Raw genomic sequence first — 15,366 nt, 5'->3', positions numbered from 1 at the left:
CTTATATTTTATTTTTATAATTTTTCTTCTTTTTATTTCGTACATTTCAAAATAAAATGTATCAAAATATTATTAAAAAAATGTTGTATTATTATAACATCTTTTTCAACACGTGCTAAAATAAATCAATCCTTTTAATATATTTGCAATGTCTATTAACTTTTAACTGATAATATGGGAGCATGATTGTAAAAACACAGATTAGCTTAGACTAGAGCATAAAAAAGTTAAGAAAAGTTAAATATCATGTTTTTGTTTTAGATTTATGAAAACGATTAGGTGTAGGAATTAATCATTAATATATATTAACAATTAACAAATTTGTTATCAGAATTTCTTTTTGTTCTCATGCTGATTATATATTAATAAAAAAATTATAAACGTTTAAAAAATAATTTTCAATTAATTACAAGTATAAAAACGTGAAGTGAAGAAGAATAAATATATTTAATTTTGGTGGAAAAAGAACAAATATTATCCAGTGGATGATTATTTTGAAAAAGAAAGACTAGTGTAAAGAGAAATAGATGATGCCAGCTACAAATTTCCATACACAGTTTAAAACATGAGTACTGAATTTGACGAAGCCCCACCACGAGGAAGAAGGGTCTATCTTGAAGAGCGTAACGTGAAATTGATAATTGATGAACATATAGAAAGCTTATTTGCATAACAAGAGAAGTGAGAAGTGAGAAGTGAGAAGTGAGAAGAGGCATGTGCATGGTTCTCTTGAGAAATGGATATGATCAGAGTCATGCATTGATGATTGGTGTTAAAGAGGGCAGTGGAGAAGAGACGGTGGAAGTGGGAAAGGTGTTCTTTTGCTGACTCCATGTACGTCTCCACGCTCCTACACCCCATACTTGGTTCCCTCCTCTTCTTCGTCACTACTCTTTGTACGTCTTCATGTCATGTCAACGCCCTTTATAAAATCATATATACCATTCATTTTTATTTAATAAAATAATCATTCTGAAAAAATGAAGTTGGTATATACTAAAACCCAAAAATCATGTGAATTTCTTCAACGTTGTATTTTTATACTTTTCCTCTGTCTCTGTCTCTGTCTCATTCTTACTATTTTGAAATTATAATCTATTGGGAACTCATGATTAATCGTGTTTAGCATTGATCCTCTTTCTATACACGTCTATGATTAGATATCGCTGCTGAATCACCACCAATGCTTTGGCAACAACCAGCTCATCACTTCCATTTATATTTATATTTTAAAAGCTATTTTGCATATTCTTGTTCGAGAATGCAAGCCACTAATATCCAGCTGTATAATACACTGTTCACAAATTTACTTTGTGATGGCTAAAAGCCTAAAACTGCTTTTGTTTTCCTTCTCCAATTGTACGTAGGAGCCATCGTTTCGTATACCTGCGGAGGTAGAAAGAAAGTCATCAAAATATTGGCACAAAATAGCAAGTATTCAGTATGTTATAAGAATATTTATAAATAAATGTAAAACATAATATAAAATTTAAAATTTAACCAGTTGTAAGAAATTTATATTTTAATTTTAATTTTAAAAAGAATCAAATTAAGTTTAATTAATAAAAAGTTATTTTAATAATGATTTGTAAATATTTTATTATATTTAATACTAAATGAAGAAATTTACATATTAATTCAAATAATTAAGAGAAAATAAAATATATATTTAGATTAAATAACTCACTAAAAAACTTTGATTTCATTTGATACCGAGATCCATAAGATGTGTAGTAAAATGGATAAGACACACATAGCTTGTGAAAATGAGAGTAGATATATAGATTGTATTGTCTTTGAGAATGAAGACTCTAATTTATAATATTAAATAATATTATACTTTTATCTCTTTGGGTGTATTTTTAGTTCTTGCAATTTTTTTAAAATTAATTAAGTTTTTACTAATTTTTAATTTAAGTAATTGATTTTACTATTAATCTTTTTACAACCCTTGATAATTTAATCAAATTAATTTGTAAAAAATTAAATAAAGAAAATAGGAATTTGGAGGCAATAAGATGAATTTTGTTTAAATTTCAAATTATTGAAACTTTTTTTTCTTAAAAATAAATTAAAAGAGTAAAATCAAATACAATACAAACAAAAAAAAAGGAAAAAATATACAATTAAACCTTTGTTTATAAAGTCTTAAAAATAATAATCAATATAATTATTTGAAATTAGACAACTGCAGATAATGAAATTATTCTATCAGATAATCAATATAATTTGACATGGAATTTTATTTTTTAAAATGAAAAATCAATTTAAAAATTATTTTATATTAAATCATTCTCATATCTAGTTATATAAATACTGTTTATTTTAAGACGTAGATCTTAATTCATCTTCTTTACTATATAAAGCTATAAAGAATCATTCATAATTGTTTTCTTCAGGAAATGTCAAGCTGAACTTAATATATATTTTATATTAAAAATCTGTAAAGAAAATTTATTATCATGTAAATTTTATATTTATTAAATAAGTCATCGATTTTTTTTTCTCATAATTTACAACAAAATACACAAGATGACTAATTTGAATTTTTTTAAAAGCTACAAATATCCTGAATTAAGTATATACTTCTAACAGTCTCCTAATTTTAAGTTTTATCTAATAATATCTATCCATGATTTATTAGTTGGTCGTTGAAGTCAACATCAATCAATATAAAAGAAATATATGTATATAGTTTAAATATCGTGATTTGTGCAATACTTAATTTTGTAATTATTATATTTCAAAAGGAGAAGTTTATTTCTGCGAAACACTCATGAATCACGTATACTTTAAATTGAATATTTAATTGATATTAGATATGTGTTTTACTGGTTAGTCTCAATTAATTTAAGATATCTTTAGATTAGATTTTAAAAATGTATACATAATGGCGATATACTATAGTGAATAGGTGAATTGTAACACGTCTTGTCGTGGACAGCGATAAAAGCTTATTTATGAAATAGCAGTGTTTTTATTTTAATGTAGCATTTACATTTAACTAAACACTGTAGAGTTTAAAATTGAAAAAATACAAGAAGTTAACAGAAAACATATATATTGAAAATATAAATTAATCTATTTTTATAGAGTTGAGAAAGTGTATAATGAGATTTGTTATGATTTGACAAAAATAGCGTGAAGGAAAAGAATTGTGAGTGGATATGATGTACGTTTTTTGGAACGACAGAGCAATGTGGATTGGTAAAACCAAAATTAAAATCCTTAACAAAGGAGATAACGATGATGAGTAGTACTTAGTTGTAAATAAGATCATACAAACAAGAGAGACAGGATGAACACGTGTCGAGATACAGGAGCGAGGGAGCAGTGTGGGTGGAGGCACTGGATTCCCTCCAATAAATTATGGTTCCCTTTCTGCAATGAAAATTACTAAAATAAGATTTAACATAAAAGGCTGGATCCGATTCATGCCACACCATTCCGGTCCCGGAATACCTTTTTTGCGGTGGTGCTGGTGGCGGAGATCGGCGCCGGACCTTGCCACGCCTCCTCCGTCTCCCTAACCTTTTTCGCTTCAGCATTCTAAATCTAGCGAAAAACGTCATCTCGTGCCTCTCTTTTACTTTCTACGATTTGGTTCTCCCCGTTTATGGATCCGGGTTCTAGAAGCTTCCTTTCTCATTGCTAGTCCTCTTTCTGGCGGTTTTGCTCGCGAGATTCTGTGTTTCTTAGCTGATTTGGTTCGATTGATCTGTTCCTTACTCGCTTCAATTTTCCAGGTGTTGGTTCGTTTTTTTTCGCTAATTTATTATTTTTTTAAAAATTATGGCATTCTGCATTTGGTTTTGTAACGGAATTCATAGATCGCTGAGGGATGGTATATGCAAGTGAAGTGCTATCTTTGTTTTTTAATTTTAAAAAATTAATATTTTTGGGGAGGGAGCAGATAAATTAGGTTATGGCTTTGTTATGTTGTTGCTGGATGGCAAAAGTTGTTGACTTTTTTGTGGCGCAAAATGCTTTGAGAAAGATCAGTTTAATATATTAACCTTGTAAGTAATGACGGTACATCTTGTAATTAGTGGATTATGATTAATGAATGTGACCCTTCATAGTTTTCAGCTGGGATTGGATTGTTTGTAGAATTGGGTTAGTTACGCTTTCGATGCATTGAATCGAGAGCTACGTGTGCTTGTGGTGCATTTGTGATGAGAGCAAGTGTTGGCATAAGAAAAATGTGAGGAGTTCACATTGTCATACATATAAGCATATTTTTGCACCCTCAGAGTGGAGAATTATTTTGATTCTGGTTCGGTTGTTGCAGTTTTGTTGCGGAAGGAAGACTGGTATGCTGTGAGAGAATGTCGTTGAAAAGCATAGTAAGAGAACTCAAGGAGATGAGAGATGGGATAGGTAGCATGTCAAGGCGAGGTGCTGAAAGCCGGCGTTGGCACAGTCGGACAAAGTCACACGTTGTTCCTGATATCACTCTAACTTCAATTGAACCTATTCAGCAAGGACAATGGGCAAATCTACCACCTGAATTGCTGCTGGATATAATAAGGAGGGTTGAAGAGAGTGAGACTACTTGGCCTGCACGGGCTGTTGTAGTTTATTGTGCTTCAGTTTGTAAATCATGGAGGGCTGTTACGAAAGAGATTGTTAAGACTCCTGAACAATGTGGAAGACTCACATTTCCTATTTCATTGAAGCAGGTGATAAATTCTTCACCCATTTTCTGGCCCGATCCTTTTTCTCCTTTTCACTTTAGGTTTTTCTGTTTCTGATGTTGTCTTTCCTGTTGGATGTATAGCCGGGTCCTCGTGATTCTCCTATACAGTGCTTTATCAGGAGGAACAGAGAAACTTCTACATATCTATTGTACATTGGTCTGTTTCCATGTAAGTTTCTTTCATTGCTGATGCATTCCATTTCTTTTTTCTTTGAAGAAAAAGGGTGTCAAATTTCTTGTTTTAAATTACACTTTCAAACTTGGAATGAATGGCTTTTAATGCTGAACTGCAAGTTTCTTGCTCTGAATATGTGGGATTCATTCATATAAAAAGTTTGATTCTTGATGTATTATTATTGTCATTTACGCACAAAGGTCATCATCGTCATCTTTGGAGTTAGCAACTTCTAACTTGGTTGTATTTGAATTAAATCAAAGTTATAAACTGCTAACAAAGATATTACTCGTGTTCTTGAAATGATATATGATTAGATGTTTTGATATTAATTATGCAGCGGAGAATGAGACTGATAAGATGTTATTAGCTGCCAAAAAGATAAGAAGGGCAACAGGCACAGACTTTGTCATATCTTTGGTTGCAGATGATTTTTCTCGGTCCAGCAACACATACGTTGGAAAACTCAGGCAAGTTTTGGTGGACAGAAACTTTACTTGCTTTCTTTTCAAATTTTCACCTTGCTCCTTACCATATCTGTAACTTGATGACAAACTTTTACAGGTCTAATTTTTTGGGTACCAAGTTCACTATTTATGACAGCCAACCTCCACATGATGCTGGAATTCAACCAAATAGTCGGTCTAGTAGGAGATTTCATTCCAAACAGGTATCTCCTAGAGTTCCAGCATGTAACTATGTTGTTAGCACCATTGCCTATGAGTTGAATGTTCTCCGCACGAGAGGGCCAAGGAGAATGCACTGCACCATGAACTCCATACCTGTCTCAGCCATTCAGGAAGGGGGCAATGCTCCAACTCCTTCTTCTTTTCCTCAAATAATTGATGAGCAATTTTCACCCTCACCAGCTCTGAAAGGAAAAGGCCCAATTAGAGATTTAAGCAATGCAAACCTACCGGAGCTACCAGCACCGAGCCAAGGTTCAGCTGAGCCTCTGGTACTCAAAAACAAGGCTCCTAGGTGGCATGAGCAGCTGCAATGCTGGTGCCTAAACTTCAAGGGTCGTGTGACAGTGGCTTCTGTTAAAAACTTTCAACTTGTTGCTGCTGTTGATCCATCTCATAATGTTTCTGCTGCAGAGCAAGAAAAGGTAATCTTGCAGTTTGGAAAGATTGGAAAAGACATATTTACTATGGATTACCGGTATCCGCTCTCTGCCTTCCAAGCTTTTGCCATATGTTTGAGCAGCTTTGATACCAAACCAGCCTGTGAATGAGACCTGCGTCACTGGATCAGCATCTGCGGGTTTGTCTCATATATATATATATACCGTGCTACCCAAAGTTCATCAAGCATGGTGGGCATGCAGCTGCTGACAATCTTCGCTATGCAGTCATTAGTATTTTCCCCTTATGCTAGTTGTTGATTCTGGAATTTAACTTTATGCTGTTTCATAGCCCTGCAACTAAAAGTAAGGTTTAGTGAATCTTCAATTTTATATAAAGTCGCTTGCTATTCCTCGCCAATAATTCTTCTTTTCTTTCTTAATATTGAATTTTTAGTTGTATATATTATTTTCTTATTATTGTTGTTCTTCCTTCGATGATCATTGGTTGTCATCCAATCATGCTGGTGACTTTATATACACGCGTTTTGCAAGAGCTCAATAACAATTTTTATTAATTTTTCAATCGGTATTTCCCTGTTAGACATCACTAATCAATTGAATCCTGGGATGGTTTTTGGTCCTGCCTCTGTATTTTGTGTTTTTGTTACGAGCATATCTCGGACGGTATGTCCATGGGCTTATAAACGATAATCAAGATGAAGGGCAACTGAATAAAAACATTTTCCCAGAGTGGAGGAAGTAAATGGTAATGCCCGTTTCATCCATTGAAACATGAGTCTTTACTTCGGTATTAAAAGAAATGTTTTTAGTTATATTAGTGCAAAATTTATAAATTTACCCAGTTGACATTTACCCAACAGCTGCTGCTAATCGGTTCCTCGCTAAATTTTTATTTTTGTTTTAAAAATTATGTGACTCATTTTAATTTTTGACTTCATAAAATTTTCACTTAATTTTAATTTAGTAAAATTTCTGTTATTCATTTTTTTTTTTTGTGTATTAAAAGACAGTAAAATTTAAAAACACAAAAATCATTGTAAAATTAAAGATTAAAGTAATAATTTTATAAAATCATTTGTCTAGAATGAAACACAATTTTAATTCGTCTAAGATTTGATGTTGATCACAATAATTCTTGAAAGATAAAATCACTATTTTCAAATAAGATAGATGAAATATTGATCAATCAAATTTTTTATATTAAATTGATAAAAAAAAAGATTAAATTAATCACTTTTTCTTTTCTTTTTTGAGACAAAATCACGATTTTCAACTTGTAAGAATTAATATGACCAATTTTCAGGATCAACATGACGTTTTCTTCTATGTAATACTTTGTGCTAGAGTTCGCTCCTAAAAGTATTTCAGGAAATCTTAGGAAGTGAATCTTCTTTTTGCACTCTTAACTTAGAGAGTTAATTTTCGTATTCTTATAGTATTTATTTCACAATGGTTATCTCTTTTAGTTTGTCAGTTTTTTATTTAAAAAATTAAATTTAAAGAAAAATAATTTTGCATATCAATCAATTCTACTGCGGTGATAGTTGCCACATTGGAGGGATTTCACCACCAGAGCGAAAATCAGGGATGCTACTTAGATCTTCACTTGGTTCATGCAGATAATTTTTACTTAAATACTCGATTTTTATGGGATTAGATAGTCAAATTTTGTCTCATTCATTTCATTAGATAGTTTTAAATACTGACATCGTTTTAACATTAATTTTGAGGCTCCATTTTGTTTTTTAAGTTCCAATTGGATTTCCTACATTTACCGATTCGGTATCCACTCACAGGCATCATTTGCGAGCAAGGAATCAGCACAGCACGCCCGTGGTTTTAACAACAGATTAACAAAACCACTTGATATGACCAATCAAAAACAATTTATTCCCTAAATTTGCAAAAGCATGATTAGATTTACCAAATTTATCCAAGATCATAAGTCAACGAGGTTTTTTAAAAAATTATTTTTTTTCTAAAGTTAGAAATTATAAGATTGACATACAATAATATTTTAATACAAAATCTTCTACTAAATAGATTTGTTGAATTTTTTAAAGAATATTAGGTAAGAAGCTTTATAATGCTGAATTTTTTTTAGAGTATTAAGTAGAAAATCTTATAATAAACAGAACATCATAATACAACTCTAAAACTTTAAAATAATAAATATACGTTTCCATCTCTTTATAAATTCTTAATTTACTCATATACCATTTGACGTGTGGCTCACTTTACACTTTATTCCAATGATTAACCATTCAACTTCAATATAACAAATATAAATTCATAACTATTCACTGTACAAATAAGTCATGAAAGACATCTGGGGGCACGGAGACAGACCTTGCATGGTGTTAACTCTCATCAAGCCTGAAATCCACATGAAAATAATCAACAGTAACAAAGCTAAAAATAAATTCACCAAGTCAGTATATTAACGCACGTAGCAAGTTGAGTTTTTTTTTTTTTTTTGGAATGTCCACACTTGAAGCTTATAAACTTCTAAAATTAATGGTAACAAAATGAGGTTGAGCTCCTTGAGTTCTGAAATCAATGGCAGTGACTGAGTCAATGGATGAGAGAAAGAAGGAATGGAACTTACTGCCAATAGGTTCCATTGTCAGTCATGCAAAAGCTGAGGAATTGGGTTCGCCCTATGAGACCCCTCTTCAACGTCTCATGATTCTGACACTAGTCTCTGATTGGCATAAGCAGTAAGCAGAGATGGTATTACACTCACAATAGCTATATGCTTAATTTCACTGCTACTAACATCAATTTTTCTCAACTTTTGATGACAAATAGCAGACATGTACCCAAAAAGAAAAACAAATCCCCGGCTTTATACATGGATTTTCATTGAACAATTTTTTAAGGTATTCACAGCACAAGCACATATAATAAAAATTTATAAATAATTTTAATTAAAAAATAATATTTAATATTATTAATGTATTGTATTTTATAAACAAATCTATACGATTGCGCAATCATTAAATATGTAATAGTACTCACAAATTTTTTTAAAAAAAAGTTTAAAATATTGTCAAGCACCTTCGTTACACTGATATCTATCTATATTACATTCAGTACTCAAAATATTGAAGTGTTAAATATACATTTACAATAGGAATAAACAAAAAATGTGTAATTGCTAACTGGTCTCTAGTATGTATAGGGAAAAGAGAAATAAAAAACTATTAACTATCAAATGTCAAAATAAAAAGTCCTAAGCACAACTATATACATCATCACACAGCCTGCTGTTACAGTGCAAAATTAAGCAGCAGATGCATTGTGAATGAATATTTAAAGCTAAAAATGCCGCAATTAAGTGCTGGAAAAGGCAAGACCCACATATGACATAACCACAAAGATTAAGGCTCCATCTACAGAACTTTCCTGCTATCCAGCAATTCAAAATGGCTCTTATCAGGCACGTGATCAATTGTCCCCGTAATAAGATCACAAGGATAATGTGGGCTTAAATCATTTTCATCTTTTGGTAGTGGACTTTGAGAAAGGTGATAATTTCTTCAGAAATGATGACATCTTTGATGATTTATTTTCTTCATGGTGACTATTAGAATCTTGAGAAGTGTTGTTGATACTTGGTTCAGGGGAACCTTGATTCTCAACATACTTAGCATCTCTCAAAAGATTGAGCAGTTCCAATGCACTTTCCTTTGCTTTATCATTACCATTCTGGGAGATATAGAAAAGAGGAGTGATGATAACCTCATCCATTACCAACTTACAATGATCCACACGTTGAGAGCATAAAGAGACTAGAACATCTAGTGCATGTTCTTGTTCCTCATTATTGCCTGTTTCAAGTATTTCAGCAACAGTAGATATGCATCCCTTTGTTTCAGTAACAGAATTCCTACCCTCTTCAGTTTCACAAAGATTTTTCAATATATATATACAGTATCTCAAAAGGGTCCTATCTTGAAAAAATGGCAACAATTTTTGGATGCACTTGAGAGATATCAAGCGGGGACAAACTTCAACACTGAAGGACAAATTGAACATTATTCTAATAGCTTGTTGTTGGAAACCTTTGTTATCGGAATCAAGTATATTTAAAACAGAAATGAGAGCACTGGATGCTGCAATTTTAGCTTTACTAAACCCATATCCAGAGAGTTCTTCCATTATGGTTAGAGTTTCTCCTATCACATCTGAATCAAGAAAACTTGCTAACATAATGAACGTATCTTCATTCAAATTAGTCTTGCCATTTCTGCAAGAAAATCACCAGAAAAAAAAATTAATAACAGAAGCAGATGATCAAACAAACAATTATAAGGTAGGAAGGAAAAAAGAAAAAGGTTGAAGGATACAGAGTCACTAAATATGATCCAGATATCTATAGTCCGGTGAAAATAAGCAGGGTTAAGCTAAAAATTGAAATCTTAGGTCAACTACAAATATAATTACAGTAGAGCTTATAAATGATTAGGTGCTTCTCATTTTATGAATTAACTTTTAAGATCGCATAAGGCCTAAACCAAAACTCAAGACTAAGTTTTGCGATCGGAGCTTAACCTTTTTCTCGTATCTAAAGTCTAAGTATAGCCTGTTTATCTTATATAGGCCTTTTTTCGAAGTCTGGCATTACCTTTTTAAAAACTTGTCACGATCTAAAAACTTATTTTAAAATCTATAAATAAAAAGCTTTTTAAGTAGGTTAAAAATCTATCTCTAAATATAATAATGGATCTGTAGCCCCAGTGATGTGACCTAAAAAGTATAACAATATATTGGATAGAGAACCAAAAAGAGTTTTGTTTTGAACATGAAAAAGACTACACAAGTGAAATTGTTTTGAAAGGATAGATCATAGATGTCAAATAATTTAGACGAAACTCGCCAGAAAAAAGACATAGAAAAAACGTTAGCAAACCAAAACAACAAGCAATATACAAAGAATGAAATTGAGAAAGGGGAAAAGAAATCATGCCTGCAGTTGTTCACAAATTCCAACAGAAGCTGAGTTCCAGCTATTAGCGCTTTAACATCATGCACATGATATGCATTGCTCAGAAATTTGACCAGTGGTTCAATGAAATTTTCAGGAGACACAGAAACAACAGCTTGGCAATTGCTTTTCAAATGATCTTTAAGATCTTCAATGACCTTGCATTGAGAATCCCATTGAAGATCATGGAGTTTAGGCAAGAGCATCAAATCTGTATCATGTATCTCTGTATGAGCTCGATTTTTGTGAGACTTGTCACTGCTCTTCATCAACTCCAAATTTGAGCCACGATTGGTCCTACCATGTGAGGCATCTGAATCATAACTAGCATCCAGTGATCCAAGTGACATGTTACTTAGATCCACTGGCACATTAAAATCATTGAAGTAACTTCCTAAACTCTTAATGGAAGTGTTAGAAGTTTCCCATGAACGTAAATCTTGTGCTTGTCTACTTGGGTCAGGTATGGAGACCCCATTATTGCTGCACCACTTTGATATTAAATCCTTCATTGCAATGTTTGGAGTTAGTGCCATATGGGGTAGTTTCTTTCTGGTTTTTGGGCATATAACATTACCCTCTTGAAACCACTTTTTAATCCACATCCTTTCATATGTTACTCCCGAAGCAATGATAACAGGATCATACATCAACCTTGATGATATTGGGCACTTATATTCCTCAAGGGGTGCAAGTGTAACTCCACCCAACTCATTGGTGTGAATTCCATTCTGACCATAGTTCAAGCATAGGTCTGACTCAGCATTATGGCTTCTTAGAGAATCGTGACTAGAGTTCTCAGTTGCAACTTTTTCTTCAGAGCGAGAATAGTCATTCTCCACCCGTTCTCCCACCATGAGCTTTCCATGCTTTTTCAGTAGATGCAGAAGATATCTCAGTATCTTTTTTTTTTTCAGGTCATTTGGTCCAATTTTATCTAGTAACTTCTTAATAGATCGTTGCTCTGTTACGATGGCCTTTTGGGTTGTTATATTCAGTCGTGATGCCGCAAATTGAAGGGCTTGAACTTCAGAATCATTGACTGAATCTGAGGTTGAAGTAAGCACCTCTGTCACAACCCTCCCAGCCTCTTCTTCATCAGGGTCCAAAACAAATGTTGCACACTCCAGATCATCAATTATTCTAGAAACCTGCAAGTGACATTTCAGTGCCAACTGGATTATTAAAATGACTTCCATTTGGATATATTACACTGTCTGTTTCAGTGTTTAAGTATATTGCTAGTTATTTTAATAAACAAGCCACCATTTTATTTAACAGCTTGATGATATGCTCCAGTTAAAAAAATCAAATAACTCAATAGCAGCACCAAGAGGACTTCTGATCTTTGAAAAGCACTTGATTCGGGGTGTTGTAATAAACAAATAAATTTAGGCAGGGTATCGAAGAAGGGAAATTGAATAGAGAATATAATTTCACTAACCTCTACAGCCAACATAACTGGAACCATATCCTGCATCTGAATTAAGCTTTTCTCTAATGATCTTGTTACCTTTTGGCATCTAGAGAGTATAGATTCCGCTGTCACAGCCTGAAAATCATATTAAAACCAACCAAACCATCTTCAGTATCATGCATCCTCCTAGTACAATCATATTAAGATCATTTGTATTTTTAGTCCTCCATTTTTTTCCTTATAGTAATAATAAGGTTGATGAACGATAATGGAGCTCCTTTTTCCCTGAATTGTTTTAGACATTATTGATGTACATTACAGAAAGCTATATAATTCGATTGTTTGATAACAAAAGGAATACACACCAGGTAGAGTTTACTGCATTCGGAGCAATGTTGCAGAAGTAGTTTGGCTTTACCAATTGCATTATTCAGCAAACACAGGGACTCGATTCCTGATGAGCATCGTGGCCGTGCTGCCTCTATTTCTGGAAATATCTTTGAGATTCTATCCATTAATTTCATGAGTTCTATGCACATTTTACTATGTACCTGTTAACATGAAAGTATAAGCTCTTAAAAACATCCTCATCGAACCTAATAGTGAAATTCAATGATATTTATGTACCTGAAAGGAGCGGGGATTTGGTAACGTCTCCCTTTCTTCACCAATACCTGTTCTCATTTGGAGTGTTCTAGAGCTACAAATTGGACAGGGAAAGAACATTAATTAATCTAGCAAATACAAAATTGTTCATACTATTCAAAAGAATAAGTGATAGTGTGAAACATCAAGCTCATGCTAATTCATGCTTCGCTCATAATAACTTGAGAACAAATGACTGGCCAAAACTACTCACTGCAAAGCTTATGTCTAACATTACAGTAAAATATATCCAAAGAGAATAGTACAACAGGTAAATGATTTGTATCACTGTATATTGCTAATTTAACGTGTATCTATTTGTGTGAAAATGGATCCTCTCCATTTCCTACAAGAAATGGATATAATTTTGGTCATTGAAAGTTTTGAAAGTATTAATAATTTTAAAACAAAAATTCTATTATAATAATGTTAATGGTTGAATAAAAAAATTGACAAAGAAATGGAGAGAGAAAAATGGAAAGAATATGAACTCTATGCATGTAGTCACATGTCATCTTTATACAATTTAATATATTTCATGAAGCTAAATAGTGGTAGAAAAGATATTTTAAAATTTATGAAGATAAAAATTAAGACAAATAAAAGAACAGAATTAAAGAAAATTATATCTATAATTAATAAAAATTTATATCTAAAATAAGAGAGTAATGTTCATCATCTAAATTGAATGTTAGAAGCGGTGGACTTCCAATAACATTCAAAATACATCGTTGAATAAACCTGCGATATAGCTTGCTCTATTTCTGCCCACTGTTTGGGTCCACCTTGTCCTAAAGCATCGCTATTGTTTAATTTTCCACATGTAAATACAATTCAAAAGGTTCCCAACAAAACTAGAAAGGCTACAAGAAAATTACAAGAGGAAAAAGAGCTTTTAAATAAACACAAAAATCTTCTTGACTCTCATTTCTCAGTAATTATTAAAATTCTAATGAACTTGAGTTAGGAGGTGCCCTGTTTACGACATCAAGAGAGCAACAATTTAATCGACTCTAAGAAATGGAAATTGATCTGATCTTGTTAAATTTTTACATCACGTGAAGATTTTATATTTATGCCCTTTGATAGATATTAAACAAGTCATGTCGAAATCAATAAAATTTATAAATCCATGAAAATTTTAAATTAGTCATGTCAAAATCTGCAAAATTTTATCCACAGAAAAATAAATATAAAATTGTAATGTGAAAAATTAACCCTGGAGACGGTGGTTCCATTCCCGTCCAACACCTATACGGTATACGGTTCGTAGGATATTGAGAACAGAGTTTGAACATATACACTTGCTGATATACATCCAGAGATAAAACGAGGAGACGCAAACATAAAATATATGATACATAATATAATATACTAGAAATAAAATTGTACATGAATATTATTATTGAATTATGAAATATAAGGTTTAAAGTAATTCCAACCACGCCATAACAAAAGCTATATAGGGGAATAAATTACCTCGAATTACGATGATAATTAAGAACCAAATCCTCCTCTGCCAATTCCTTTCCTTTTCCCTTTAGCCAAATCAGATTACTACGGAATCATCAAACATACTAGGTATTGAAAACACATAGGATTATCTTCCGAACCACTACCGAGTGCTAATGAACACCCAGTTCATCAACCAAAGTGAACAAAAAGCAACGGGTAAATGGAATCTTTGTTGTGATAAAAAAAAGTAGCTTGTGTCTTTCCCAGCTCATAATCACTATTATGCAGAATTGACCATCACGAACGGTGTCCCATACCCACAAAAACTAGCACAAGAGAACAACAAAACTGAGACTTGAGAAGAACAAAAGAAAAACTCACGAACCAATAAAAAGGAAAAGATAATCTTTAGTGAACGCAAAGGAAGCATGCCCATGAAAAGGATAATCAATTGTAGTAACACTCATGAAAACAACAACAGAAGTCTTACAACGAAGGAGAGAGAAAGAGAGACCCGTCAACGTTAAATTCCTCGCAGAGAGTTATAAGCATTTGGGTGTTGCATTTTCAATGACCAAGTCGACCATACAGGAAATCTAACAAGCCTACCATTTATGTGGCACAGAAATTAATATGTTTTGGCTTCTTTCACTTTATATCAAATTTTATTTTAGAAAATTAACAGACAAGAGTACAGTAAATAAATAACAAAGAAGCCTAAGACTAAAGAATTTTAAAAAATTAAAAATATCATAAACATAATTTTAATAAAAAATATTTTAAGGAAACTCGTTACAAGACTCAAATAATGCTACTAATACTGTACCCAAAAAATAATAATAATAATAGTAATACAAGCAATACATGTATAATAAATTATATAATTGATGTAATG

General features: G+C 32.2%; 2 protein-coding genes across 4 annotated transcripts; one reads left to right on the top strand and one right to left on the bottom strand.

Annotated features, from left to right (window-relative positions):
• The first annotated feature begins 3,327 nt into the window (after window positions 1–3,327).
• LOC113868742 (tubby-like F-box protein 5) lies at window positions 3,328–6,400 on the top strand. The gene is made up of 5 exons (XM_027504590.1): window positions 3,328–3,746; window positions 4,292–4,682; window positions 4,781–4,868; window positions 5,215–5,344; window positions 5,439–6,400. Exons 2-5 carry the CDS (start codon window positions 4,329–4,331, stop codon window positions 6,109–6,111), a joined length of 1,245 nt encoding a protein of 414 aa, XP_027360391.1. The 5' UTR covers window positions 3,328–3,746; window positions 4,292–4,328; the 3' UTR covers window positions 6,112–6,400.
• Window positions 6,401–8,134: 1,734 nt separating this feature from the next.
• Window positions 8,135–15,099, bottom strand: LOC113868405 (U-box domain-containing protein 5-like). Of its 3 annotated transcripts, XR_003505366.1 has the most exons (8): window positions 14,496–14,987; window positions 12,999–13,071; window positions 12,737–12,922; window positions 12,399–12,506; window positions 10,937–12,105; window positions 9,328–10,216; window positions 8,573–8,668; window positions 8,135–8,340 (listed from the first exon to the last, which is right to left on the bottom strand). XR_003505366.1 is itself a non-coding variant. In XM_027503947.1 (7 exons), exons 3-7 carry the CDS (start codon window positions 13,053–13,055, stop codon window positions 9,466–9,468), a joined length of 2,271 nt encoding a protein of 756 aa, XP_027359748.1. In that variant the 5' UTR covers window positions 13,056–13,071; window positions 14,496–14,797; window positions 14,962–15,099; the 3' UTR covers window positions 8,920–9,465. The 3 variants fall into 3 exon arrangements, 2 of the variants coding, with proteins under 2 accessions (XP_027359748.1, XP_027359749.1); XM_027503947.1 differs by lacking the exons at window positions 8,135–8,340; window positions 8,573–8,668 and having other exon boundaries at window positions 8,920–10,216; window positions 14,496–14,797; window positions 14,962–15,099; XM_027503948.1 differs by lacking the exons at window positions 8,135–8,340; window positions 8,573–8,668 and having other exon boundaries at window positions 9,003–10,216; window positions 12,468–12,506; window positions 14,496–15,045.
• Between the last annotated feature and the right edge of the window lie 267 nt (window positions 15,100–15,366).

The sequence above is a fragment of the Abrus precatorius genome, unplaced genomic scaffold, assembly GCF_003935025.1.
Source record: "Abrus precatorius isolate BTA unplaced genomic scaffold, Abrus_2018 Scaffold6, whole genome shotgun sequence".
NCBI lineage: Eukaryota > Viridiplantae > Streptophyta > Magnoliopsida > Fabales > Fabaceae > Abrus > Abrus precatorius.
Note: the sequence above shows the minus strand (reverse complement) of the source record. Positions and strands in the feature narration are given on the sequence as shown.